Below are 12,695 nucleotides of genomic sequence, written 5' to 3'. Positions count from 1 at the left end.
CAAAGCTTTATGAATCTCGTTTTTTTCTTTTCAAAGATATTTACTTGATTCCATACATTATCCCAACCCTGTATAATAAAGGACTTAGTATTCACCCTTGTTTAAATATAATTTCACTTACAAATTCCTTTATTTCCCTGTCGTTAATTCATACCGATTTAATATTAAATATTCAGATATGAATTATTGAATCATAATTGCACTTACGTTTTTTAAATACATCTTCATGAATATTACAAATCATATCGATTGGTGCCCGAACACGTCCGCAGCTTTTATTCGGATAAATGAATATCGGAAATATCTACGGGAGGATTTAAATGTATCGATGGAGTTATTAACTGTAAAAGTTTTATTTATTCAGTGTAGAATATAGAAGTAAGCAGGACTTAATATGAACACAAAACAGAAATATTGCTATTAGTTGTTAGATTATTTCAATGCAACGTTCGGATTTTAGTTATATCGTTATAAAATTTTCATCTATATTAAAGTTCATTTATCTTGGAATCACACTTTGCAAATCTGCTTTCTTTTGATTTATCTTCTATCTATTTAGTACATTCTTTCACGGTTTTTGCTCTAAATTTTAAAGAACCGCTTGGATTGACATGAAATTTGGCATACATATAGCTTAATTTCAAAGAAAAAAAGTGATATTGTGCCGATGTGTGCTTTTGCCCTGGGGGTGACTTTCACCCCCTCTTGGGGGTGAAAAAATATATGTCCAAAATAAGTCCGGAAATGGGTAAACTGACTAATTTTAAGTAACTTTTGTTCTATAGAGCTTTTTCGCCAAGTCAACACTTTTCGAGTTATTTGCGAGTGAACATGTTCATTTTTCAAGAAAATAACCACATTTTTAGACGGTTTTTCGCAAATAACTCAAAAAGTAAGTATTTTGTCGAGAAAAACTTTCTTGGAAAAAATATAGCATATAAAAAAGTAAAAAAAATGGTGTACGCGTTAGGTCTCTGGATCTCGTAGAACCAGAGTTATAGCCAATGAAAAATAGATTCATATTCACCAAATTTCAAATAGAATATTTCGACGTGAAATATCCAAAAAATTAAGCACTTTTTGGGGAAAATCCGGTATAACTTTTTTAAAGTGTTTAAAAAAAGCTTTATTTCTGTTTTTACAAAAAGTTTCTAGCATTAAATTTAAGCAAGTTACTCTCAAAACAAAGTTGGTCCCTTTTGTTTTGGCAAAAAAAAATCGGGAAGACCACCCCCTAATTAGCAACTTAAATGAAATTAATCGTTACCGCTCCACAAATTATTTTACTTATGTTGTGTTTATATGATCTGTAAGTTTCATTGATTCGAAGTGCTTATTTTTGAAAAAATTTGGTTTCAAAGTAGAATTTTTAAAAATTTTAATTTTGAAAAATATGCTTTTTTTCAAAATAACTTGAAAATTGTTAGAGATACCAAAAATCTCGAAAAACAAAAAAGTAAGCATTGCTTTTCTGAATATCATGTATTTTTTTGTTTTTCTGTTAGACAAAAATTGATTAAGATTTGGTGTTTCTAAATCTGCATACATTCGTGATCAGTGACTCGTTCAACCCCTTTTAACTACATCCTTTTCAATAATAAGGAATTTGAACCGATGAAACTTACAGATCATATAAACAATATATACACGAGTCAATAAACTTCTGAAGTCGTAACGATTAAGTTCATTTAAGATACTAATTAGGGGGTGATTTTCTCGATTCTTTTACCAAAACAAAAAGGGACTAACATTATTTTGAGTGTAACTTAATTACTTTTGATGCTAGAAATTTTTTTATAAAACAAAAACGAAGCTTTTTTTAAACACTTTAAATAAGTTGTAATGCGTTTTCCCCGAAATGTGCTTCATTTTTCTTTATTTCACGTTCAAGTATTCCATTTGGAATTTGACGAATATGAACCTATCTTTCATTAGCTATAACTCTGCTTCTACTAGGTATAGAGACGTGACATATACACCATTTTTTTTAAATTTTTACAGGCTATATTTTTGCTAAAAATGTTTTTTCGACAAAATACTATTTGAGTTATTTGCGAAAAACCGTCTAAAAGCATGGTTATTTTGTTGAAAAAATGAACATATTCACTGCCAAATAACTCGAAAAGTATTGACTTAGTGAAAACACACTATAGAACAAAAGTTACTTAAGATTAGCCAGTTTATCCATTTCCTGACTTACTTTGGACGAATATTTTTTTACCCCCAAGAGGGGGTGAAAACCACCTCCAGGGCAAAAGCACATATCGGCACAATATCACTTTTTTTCTTTGACATGTTAGCTATGTGTGTCAAATTTCATGTCAATCTAAGCGGTTATTTAAAATTTAGAGGTTTTGCGATATTTTACCGTTAAAGAACGGACTAATTCTCCTATATATACTTACTGATTAAGCTCAACAGGCCTTGTAGGCCTAGGGTTAAAACGTTTACATTCTTGATTACATTTTATTTTACTTTTATAAATTTTATTTATTTGATTATTTTACTTTGGTCTTTTTATACGCTCCTTCACCACTTCCCTCCATCTCCTTCTGTCCAATGCTACTTCTCTCTATCTTTCAATGTTACTTTTCCTTAGGTCTTCGTGCACACTGTCCCGCTTTCTTTTTCTTGGCCTGCCTTCCCTTCTCTTTTTTATTGGTCTTCCTGAGAGTACCATTTTTGGCATTCTTTCATTTCCCGTTCTTTCGATGTGCCCCGAATATCATATTCTATGTGCTTTGAGGTATCGCTTTGCCTGATGTAATTTACAAAGTCCTTGACAAGGTTATAAGAGAAAAATTAGACTGACATGTTAGTGTGCAGGTAGGGAAATATCAAAGTGTTTCAGACAGGAAGATCTACCATCGATAAGATTTTCATACTAAAGATGTTAAAGAGCTGTATCTACGAACAACAGCTAAACAATAAGCTTCTGTTTATAGACTTCAAGCAGACGTATGATACAGTCTGAAGGAAAAGTCTTCCACTTCGGTTAATTAGGATAACGGAGAAGTGAATCAGACCAGTGAAAATGACACTGGAGAGAAGAATAAGATAGAAAAAAATGCATTGGAAAGATGGGAACCGAGCTTGCTGAGAAAGATTTTCGGTGGCGTGAAAGTGGGAGAGAACGAATGGTGAAGACAGACGAATGAGAAAGTTCAAGAAGTGTTTGGGAAGCCAGTAATCAGCCAAATGGTTAAAACTAGAAGACTTCGCTGGCTGGGACATGTGGAAAGAATGTCAGGGCACCGACGGGCGAAGAGTATATTTTTAAGAGGTGAGAAAAGAAGAAGGAGTGGTCGATCGGGGAAACAGAGACTGAAAGCAGCCAAACAGCAGGCCTGAGCAGAGTAAAATGGAGAAAGATAGTTGAAACATTTGAAGCCATGGGCTCCCAAGGCCTGAAGTTCTGTTACATAATATTGTTCTTATTAGAACGTCAAAATAATCTTATTTTAAAGTCAAATTACGGCTTACCCCCCGTAAAAATAGTTTATTTATTTATTTTTTTTTATTTACATTAACGTGCTCGGCAACTATGGCCACTCGCACGGGACGATTACAAACAAGATTACAAGAGGTATAATTAAAGAGCATTAACAAGTTATGTCAAAAAAAAAAAATTAAAGTATAGGATACAATGATATTTTTTTTAAAAACTGAAGAACTCTGTCTAACTGGTTGGTATCACTTAGAATGTCACATAGCTGCGGTTTGAGTTTGAGCTGTTGTCTTACTACACTGAACTGATGACGTTCGGTAATAATGTGGTTCACGGTAAGTTGGCACTGGCATGTTAAACAGATAGGCCGGATATCTGATAACCTAAGGTACGTTCGTATATTTAATATACAAACATATTACAGTAAAATGCATTTAATAATTTAAAATTCTGCAAAGTAAATAGGATTATAGATAAACCCCTTTTTGATTTAGAATGTAGTAAAATAAAATTGTAGAACTGGAAATACACCTTTCACAGAGGTCAGCAAAACCATCAAACAATTGGATTAAAATGCACAAGAGGAACATAAAATATAATTATGAGGGTCATATAGGGCTCTATGGAACGAGAAATATACAAAGAAACGGCAGCTCGTTACATAAAGACTGCAAAGAAAATGTTAACTACAGTTTTGAGTACAAGACATTATTTCCAGGTAGGAAAATCAAAACAAAAAACATGAAAAAAAAATAATCCTAGATTTGAAAAACTGACAAATATAAGCTGATGATATCCGCATAACGCTCTAATAAAACATTTTGAGACGATCAACTTCTAAGATGGGAGTTCGGCCCTGCATGGAGATAAGAAATGTTGTTCCTAACACGGCTCCGTAAAATTGTTATTTTTAACCGGTAAAACAAAGTTATAGGTAAACTGTGAATTTATGCGTAATTATAGTCGATAACTGTAAGTGTACTTAATTAATTTCTTTGTAAAAACGTTATGAATTTAATATATTGGGACAGTTTGTTATTTCTATTATAAACAATTTCTCGTTATCAGTGGTTTCACGTTAATTACACCTGTCTTGATACAGACCCATATACCTATTTTTGCAGGTGGTCAGGGTCGGATCCTTTTTATTGACACATAGTGCTTAATGAAATTAATTAACAATGGAAAATAATGTTACCACAATGCAATCCAATATCAACAAAATGTCTCACAAACATATTCTTTAGCAACTTTAAAAGTTCAGTTTCCTTGTAAAGAGAACGCGATCATTTTTAATGCACTAGACAATACTAAACTCCAAGAATACCTTATCCCCTTGGGAAATATAATCCAACCCAAAAATATTATATTACGCTCTCGACTGTCTAACAGTGGCATCTGTATGTACCTATCTAGCAAACAACTGGTAGAAGATTTCATGACCAACAGAGGATACATTGAAATTCAATGCGAAATTGTTCGAGCTAGAAAATTAATAACACCAGCAGAGAGGATTGTCCTCTCCAACGTATGCCCCTCCATACCTCATGAAATACTAATCAACGAATTACAAAATATTGGTTTAATACCGGCTTCACCTATGACATTCCTTAAAATTAGTGCCACTTTACCTGAATATAACCATATTCTCAGCTTTAGGAGACAAATATACATCAGTACCCACAACTTAACACTTCCGGAATCATTTCTACTTAAGTTTGATAATACCTTTCATAGGATTTTCATATCACAAGATAGTTTGGTCTGCTACAATTGCAAGAAGCCTGGCCACAAAGCATCTCAGTGTTCCGAATTAACAGTTCTAGAAGATCAACATTCAAATAATGAAAAATCTTTACCCAGCCTAGAAGAACCGATGTTAGCATCTAACGATTCAAACACAACAACCACGATAACAAACATTGCTCAAGAATCCAACCCTCATAAGCGCACCGTTGATGATATAACTTCACCTGAAGTCGAGTCTTCTTCAGCAGAATGTAAGTTGTTCCGTGAGCCTAAAATTCGGCAAAAAATCAAGAAAACTAAAACTGTTTCCACGGAAAGTAGTAGTAACTCTGTATCACTGCTACTAGAACCCGCAAAAACGTTTATTGAAAATTATTCTCCATCTTTCGTTCTTGATTACAACCAACTGGATATGATTCTAACTAACACTACCGGTTCTGCTGATCCCTTGAGTATCATTCAAGAATACAAAAAAGATTACGTCAGTGTAACTGATATGTTCACAAAAGTATATCCCCACTTAAAAGATAGAAGTATAAAGCGCAAATTAACGTCTATTAAGAAGAAAATGTATCTTCAGATTGGTAACGAAATTTCTTACTCTGACAATGACAGTGACACTTCTCAATTAAGTCAAAAATAACATTCACATTTAAGTGCTCGCGATGCTATCAGTTATGACGAACCGGAGGTCGAATATCGGAGTGTGGCAAGTGATTTAAAAGCCTTTTTCAAAAATAAATTGTTAAGTGCGTGGAACCGGGAGTGGCAAAATTCTGTTTCGAAACTAAAACTGATTAAAAGTGACATTTCTCTGTGGCAACCGACAGCAATAAGCAGAAAATCCCAAATAATCTCAACACGTCTGAGACTAGGCCATAGTAGGTATACACACGCACACCTATTTACAAACAGCGAAGCTCCAAAATGTTAGGTTTGTAATGTAGCAGACAGTACAGATAATTTCTTAATTGATTGTCCTAAATATACTATTGAAAGACGTCTATATAGCACCTCGAACAGCTTGCAAACGTTAATGGGAAAGAACTTTGTTTACAGAAAACTAATAGGTTATAAATATATATCTTGTATCAATATGTTGTACAAAATTTAATCACGTAAGTACTAGCTATTACCATTGTTATATTATGTACTAATATTTGTATACATTGGAAATTCCAAGATGCAGTTATTATATTACGGATCCACCCAATGCGCATCAAATAGTTACAAACACAAATAATACCTTCCCATATTGATTACAAATATTACTATGATCTATAACAACTGCACAATAATATTAATCTTCCCAATCCCTCAACCAGTATTGCCTCAGGTCCTTATAGAGGTCCCGCTGTATTCATGTTCTATTCCCTATTAAATGGAGTGACAACTTGGTAACACCGTATAACATCTAACGATTTAGTGTTTCAGTAGATGTCGCAAGATTTATGTGGAATTGTATTAATTTGAGAAAGGTCGTTTATAATAGTCAAAAGTTTTACGCTTCATCGTTTCGGGTATAGCATCATAAATTACGTCATATGGCGTATGTATATAAATGAGAGCGGTCTGTGAACGGTACGAGGGATGTTCTACACATAATCAGTATAATTAGGCATACACTTCAGTGGTGAAAAGTTGAAATGATACTTAGGAATGAATGCAGCATTTTTAAATGTCGTAATGAGCACACTCATGTTCTGCATTTCGTTTTATGAATGCATTTTTTAGATTACTCGATGTTTAAGTACAATTTTAGAGATAGGATTTATATTTGTTCCAAATTCTGACAAAATTAGTAACTACATATTTACTTATTCAAAAGATTAGTTCCATCTTTATCCTTTCACCTGGGACAAACCTACCTACTAATTTCAGGATAGTACGCTCGTCTAGCTTGGGAATTTCACACTTTCAGCTATATTTGGTGAATTGTACTTACTTGTATCTCGACTTGGAAAGTTGAACGTTATCTCGGTTCGCTAGCACCATTAACACCCGAGGGTGTAGGCCTTCGGCCCAAAAGGCCCGTGAACTGTAGTAGTGTGCAGAACATTATACAGATACAACACGTAGTTTTAGTTCCCTGTCATTCTTATTAGTCGTAGTATTTAGTAATATCTTCCATTATTATTTAGCTTTCATATAGATTTACGTATCCTTGTGTTAGATTTGAGAATAAATGTGTTAAAACCACTTCGCTTTTTATATTTATTGGGCTAGATTTAAGTCTTTTTGGTCAGTCTTAACTTTTCTCAGTGAACCAGCATCTTTAGTTGTATCTTTGCACATCGTTATCACTCGGATTATAGTAAATAAACCAAAATATTACAATAAACGTTTTTATACCTCTCTTTTATGTCATTTATTGTCATATGGGTAGTCCAATAACATATACAGTAAATAAATATTCAGTAAACAGAAATTAAAATGTTTTTATTAAAAATAAGTCAAAAAATAAGTATATGGTACAAATATATTATCAGATCATGTTCCTGTTGTTGGTAAATTTAGGTTTAGATTTAAAATTTAATAAAAGGTTATTTACAAAAAATAATACAATATGTAGGAGAAAGTATTTTGACAGTATTAAATGAAGAATTTGACAGACAGCCTGTGGAGTTAACGCAGACAGTAACAGCAATGGTTACCAGAATAACAAACGAGGAAGTGGCTCAAGAGCTTCAAAAAATAAAGAAAGGAGAAGCAGTCGGAAAAGATCATATTCCTGGGGAAGTATGGAGAGCATTGGGAGAGACAGGAATAACTTGGCTAGCAGGTTTATTTAATAGAATTATGGAAGTTGGATAAATGCCAGACGAATGGAGAAGCAGTATATTAGTACCTATCTACAGAAACAAGGGAAACATACAACAATGCACAAACTACAGGGCTATAAAACTACTTAGCCATACCATGAAAATATGGGAGAGAGTAATTGATAGACGGATACGTGAAGAAACCGAAATATCCGATAATCAATTTGGCTTTATGCAGGGCAGATCAACAACAGATGCAATTTTCATTGTAAGGCAACTGATGGAAAAATACAGGAATAAAGAGAACAACGCTCATATGGTATTTATTGATCTTGAGAAAGCATATGATAGAGTTCCTCGAGAGATTCTGTGGTGGGCACTCAATAAGAAAGGAGTCCCTGGCGAATATGTAAAGATTGTGAGATATATGTATGAGGGAGTAACGACTAGTGTTAGAACAGGTGTGGGAGAGACTGATAAATTTCAGGTGAAAGTAGGATTGTACCAAGGCTCGGTGCTTAGTCCTTATTTATTTTCATTAGTTTTGGACCAGATAACAGCGAAACTACAGGGTAGTATTCCATGGTGCCTAATGTATGCTGATGATGATGTAGTATTAATAGGAAATAGTGAAAGAGACTTAGAACAAAAACTGGAACAGTGGAGGAGAAAGGTTTAAAACTTAGTAGGACAAAAACATAGTATTTGGAATGTTCATTTAAAGATGGAGCTACTGCAAATAAAATGGTGTTTGGATGGTGAAATGATTGTGAAAAGCAATAGTTGTAAGTACCTAGGATCGGTATTACAGTGTAATGGAGAAATAGATGGAGATGCATACAGTAGAATTAGGGCTGGATGGATGAAGTGGAAAGAAGCGGGTGGTGTGTTGTGTGATAAAAAAATTCCAATGAAGCTGAAGGGAAAATTCTATAGAACAGCCATAAGACCGGCTATGATGCACGGAACTGAATGTTGGGCAGTGAAAAAGAAAGAGGAACAACGAATGCATGTGGCGGAAATGAGAATGCTTAGATGGATGAGTGGAGTGACAAAGAAGGATAAAATTAGAAATGAGTATATTAGGGGAAGTCTAGGTGTGGCACCAATTGATGCCAAAATGAGAGAGCATAGGTAAAGATAGTTTGGTCATGTTCAACGTCGAGACGTTAATCACCCAATACGAAGAATAGCTGAACTGCAGATTCCTGGAAGGAGTAGGAAAGAAAGACCAAAGAAGACCTGGAGGGAGACGATAAGGCAGGACATGTTGGTAAAGGGGATTAACATTGATATGACCCAAGATAGAATTGTGTGGAGAAATGCAATTACGGAAGCCGACTCCGCATAGGGATAAGGCGAAGAGAATGATGAATAAATATGTAGTAACAAAAAATGAGATATGAGAAGACTAAAGTGTAAGGAATCAAAAGAGACATTCGCACGGATTCTTTTAGAGAAGCTAAGTAACATATCGCAAATATACAGGGTGTTTGATAAAGAATGGACCACAGCTTATCCTTAGATTCCTGAGGTTAAGATAGGTAGATTTAAGCTAACGTACTTTAGTACACAAGTTGATAATAACCGAAATACAGGGTGTTACAGTTAAACTTTTATATTATTTATTTTTGAATATTTCCTGACAGGCATTTGACAAAAACGTGAAATTTGGTAAGTGGTGCTATTACTGTCTACCCTACTAAATTATGTTAAACAAACCTTTCTGGTTACTACCAGAGGCATACGACGGGGAACGTGAATGATTGACCCTTACCAAATTCTACGCCACTGGCAGAACTGCTATTTTAGTGCAAGTTTTTGATTATCCAATACTTTCTATGTAAATAACATACTCTTCATTGGTAACGATAAAGCCATTAGTTTTCGAGATATTCGAAGTTAAAAACGAAGGAGCATAATACATTAATCAAAATAAGTGTGCCTTTTCATTTTTAACTTCAAATATCTCGAAAACTAATGACTTTATCGTTACGAATGAAGAGTATATTATTCACATAGAAAGTATTGAAGAATCTAAAAACTATGCTAAAATAGCAGTTTTATCAGTGGCGTAGAATTTGGGAAGGGTCAAGCATTCACTTTCCCCTGTCGTACGCCTCTGTTAGTAGCCAGAAACGATTATTTAACATAACTTAGTACGGTGTACAATGCCTACACTTTCTGCCAACTATGACATGGATATGTCAAATTATTTTAAAGTATTCTTTTTTTAAAACTTTAAGAACTATGTGTGCCCGGTACTATAAAACTATTTGACATACCCTTATAATACTTGGCAGAAAGTGTAGGTACTGTACATCCTACTAAATTATGTTAAATAATCGTCTCTGGCTACTACCAGAGGCGTACGACCGGGGAAAGTGAATGGTTGACCCTTCCCAAATTCTACGTCTCTGATGAAACTGCTATTTTAGCATAGTTTTTAGATTCTACAATACTTTCTATGCAAATAACATACTCTTCATTCCTAATAGTCATTAGTTTTCGAGATATTTGAAGTAAAAAATGAAAAGGCACAATTATTTTGATTAATGTATTATGCTCCTTCGTAAAAATTTCTTCAGGATCTTGTAGGGGGGACTTTAAACTTTGATTTAGTCATATATTGACTTTCATAATAATAACTTTTAACCGAGTTATTAAGCCTTGAAAATCGCCATTTTTCGTTTTTTTTTAAATTGCTTATAAGTCGAAAACGATCAACTTTAGAGAAAAATTATAAGAGACCTTTTTTGTCCAGAATGGTCCAGAAAATTAAAGAAAAAATTGTTCAGGCCAAAAATATTTATTCTTGCAATTTGATTAAAAAAAAGTTGTTAAAAAAAATTGGCCCACTTTTCAGATGGGCGACTTCTTGAACCTTATTCTGGGATGTCTCACGAATGTGATTATGCAAAAAAATCTCATGGGAATATTTTTCCCTTCGAACCCGCCGTTTTCGCCTTGTCTACCAATGGAATAGATATTAGGATATTTGCATTTTTGTTTACATTACTGTAGTTCTCTACTTATACTGAAAGGATAACTAAAGGCTACCTTCCTTCTTTGTCTTAAACATGACTATATTTAAAAATTCAAACCGTCATTTACATTCCGAATCCGAAAACTGTTAGAGAATTCTGAAAACTGAACTGTCGGCCGACAAAACAATCGTCCTGTGTGCGCACGGCGTAGTTAGCCAATACTGATTAAACAGTCGGCCGACTTTTTAGTTTGAATGCAATCGGGAAGCCCATCAAACTTTTTTGTCGGCCGAGACTGAATCGGTGTAATGTGCGCATCCGCATACCTCTCTGTACTGATTAAGATGCCGACCAAACTATCGGCCGATAAAAAGTCTGCAGTTTGCGGGGGCTCTTATAGCAATCGCCATGAAACCGCACAAAAGTTGCATTTGTTAGCAGTTAATATTAAGCATGAATTGTTATTTCGATTATCAAATTTTGAATTCCAATTCCTTGTCGGAAACTTCAAATTTTACAGAACAAAAGAGTGTGAGTTTTCTCAAAAATGATGGAAGATATGGGTAATGAGCTAAGGCTGTGAGAATCATGATGTAATGTTATTCGCTTAAATCTTTTGCTCACTCTGCTTTGAATATCTATGTTCAAAACATTGTCATTGTCCAAAGTAGGGATTACTTGTCCGAGATTTTTTGTGGGGATTTTTTGTCCGGGGATTTTTTGTGGAGATTTTTTCTCCGGGATTCTTTGTCTGGGGATTTTTTGTCCAGGGATAATTTGTGGTGATTTTTTATTCGGGGTTATTGTTCGGGGATTATTTGTCCGAACCCCGTATATCTATAAGTGCTTACCTGTTACATGGTAAAATAAATAGATACGCATTGCTATTTGAACTACATCACAATACTTAAACGTATTTTAATAATAACACATATTGTATTGGAACTGCGCCTGTAATTCAAGTGAAACTTACCCACGTCGTCTTCTTGTACACTAACAGCAGTCTTGAAGAATTTCAACGCATCTTCAAAATTTCCTTGACTTTCCAGTGCATGACCCACGTTATTAAATAACTTGGCATTCCTCTGGTTTACCCTCAGTCCACTCATAAAAATAGAGTACTCATTTTCCCAATCCCAATTCCTCAAATAAGTCTTTCCTGCGTGAGATGCTAGAAGAAGACACATAAGGAAATAAAAGGGTTTGCTGTGCCTTTTCTGGGTCAGAACGTGGAAACCATATCCCACTAGCATGCAGAAACCCATCGAAGGCATGTAAAGGACTCGTTCCGCTATAACGAAACCAACCGGGAAGAAAAAGTTTGAGGCTGGTATAAAGGGGAACACCATTAGTGATGTACTCTGGAACAAAATAAAATATAACATTAAAATGTGACGATAATATAGCTACTAAAATAGTATGTAATAAAGAAAAATTTTTGTTTCGTAAATACATAGAAAATACGTGATAAGTAGGTCAAATGTCGAGTAATTTTAAGAGTTTGGTATAATAGTGATTTATTTATTTTTATTTAGCATCTGGTACATCACAAATTAACAGTTATATACTATACAATAGGTACATTACAAACAGATGTCCAGTTTTCTTATACGGGGTGTCCAGAAACTCTACCGACAAACGAAGACAGGAGATTCCTCAGATAATTTTAAGACAATTTAACCAAATTCACCTAGTCCGAAAATGCTTCCTAAGGGAGCTAGAGCTCTTTGAAAATGGCGTCTTGTAATT

The 12,695-nt window shown here is 34.3% G+C and overlaps 1 protein-coding gene across 1 annotated transcript in view; it reads right to left on the bottom strand.

Moving 5' to 3' along the window:
• Nucleotides 1-12,695, bottom strand: part of LOC114333014 (protein O-mannosyl-transferase Tmtc3) — a 1,018,587-nt gene that overhangs the window by 348,637 nt on the left and 657,255 nt on the right. The window contains exon 7 of the mRNA XM_050651491.1: nt 11,920-12,307. Within this exon, the coding sequence (XP_050507448.1) occupies nt 11,920-12,307 (388 nt within the window). The remainder of the gene's footprint in view (nt 1-11,919; nt 12,308-12,695) is intronic.

This window comes from Diabrotica virgifera, chromosome 5 (assembly GCF_917563875.1).
Source record: "Diabrotica virgifera virgifera chromosome 5, PGI_DIABVI_V3a".
In the NCBI taxonomy this organism is placed as follows: Eukaryota; Metazoa; Arthropoda; class Insecta; order Coleoptera; family Chrysomelidae; genus Diabrotica; species Diabrotica virgifera.
This window is presented reverse-complemented; position numbering and strand designations above follow the sequence as displayed.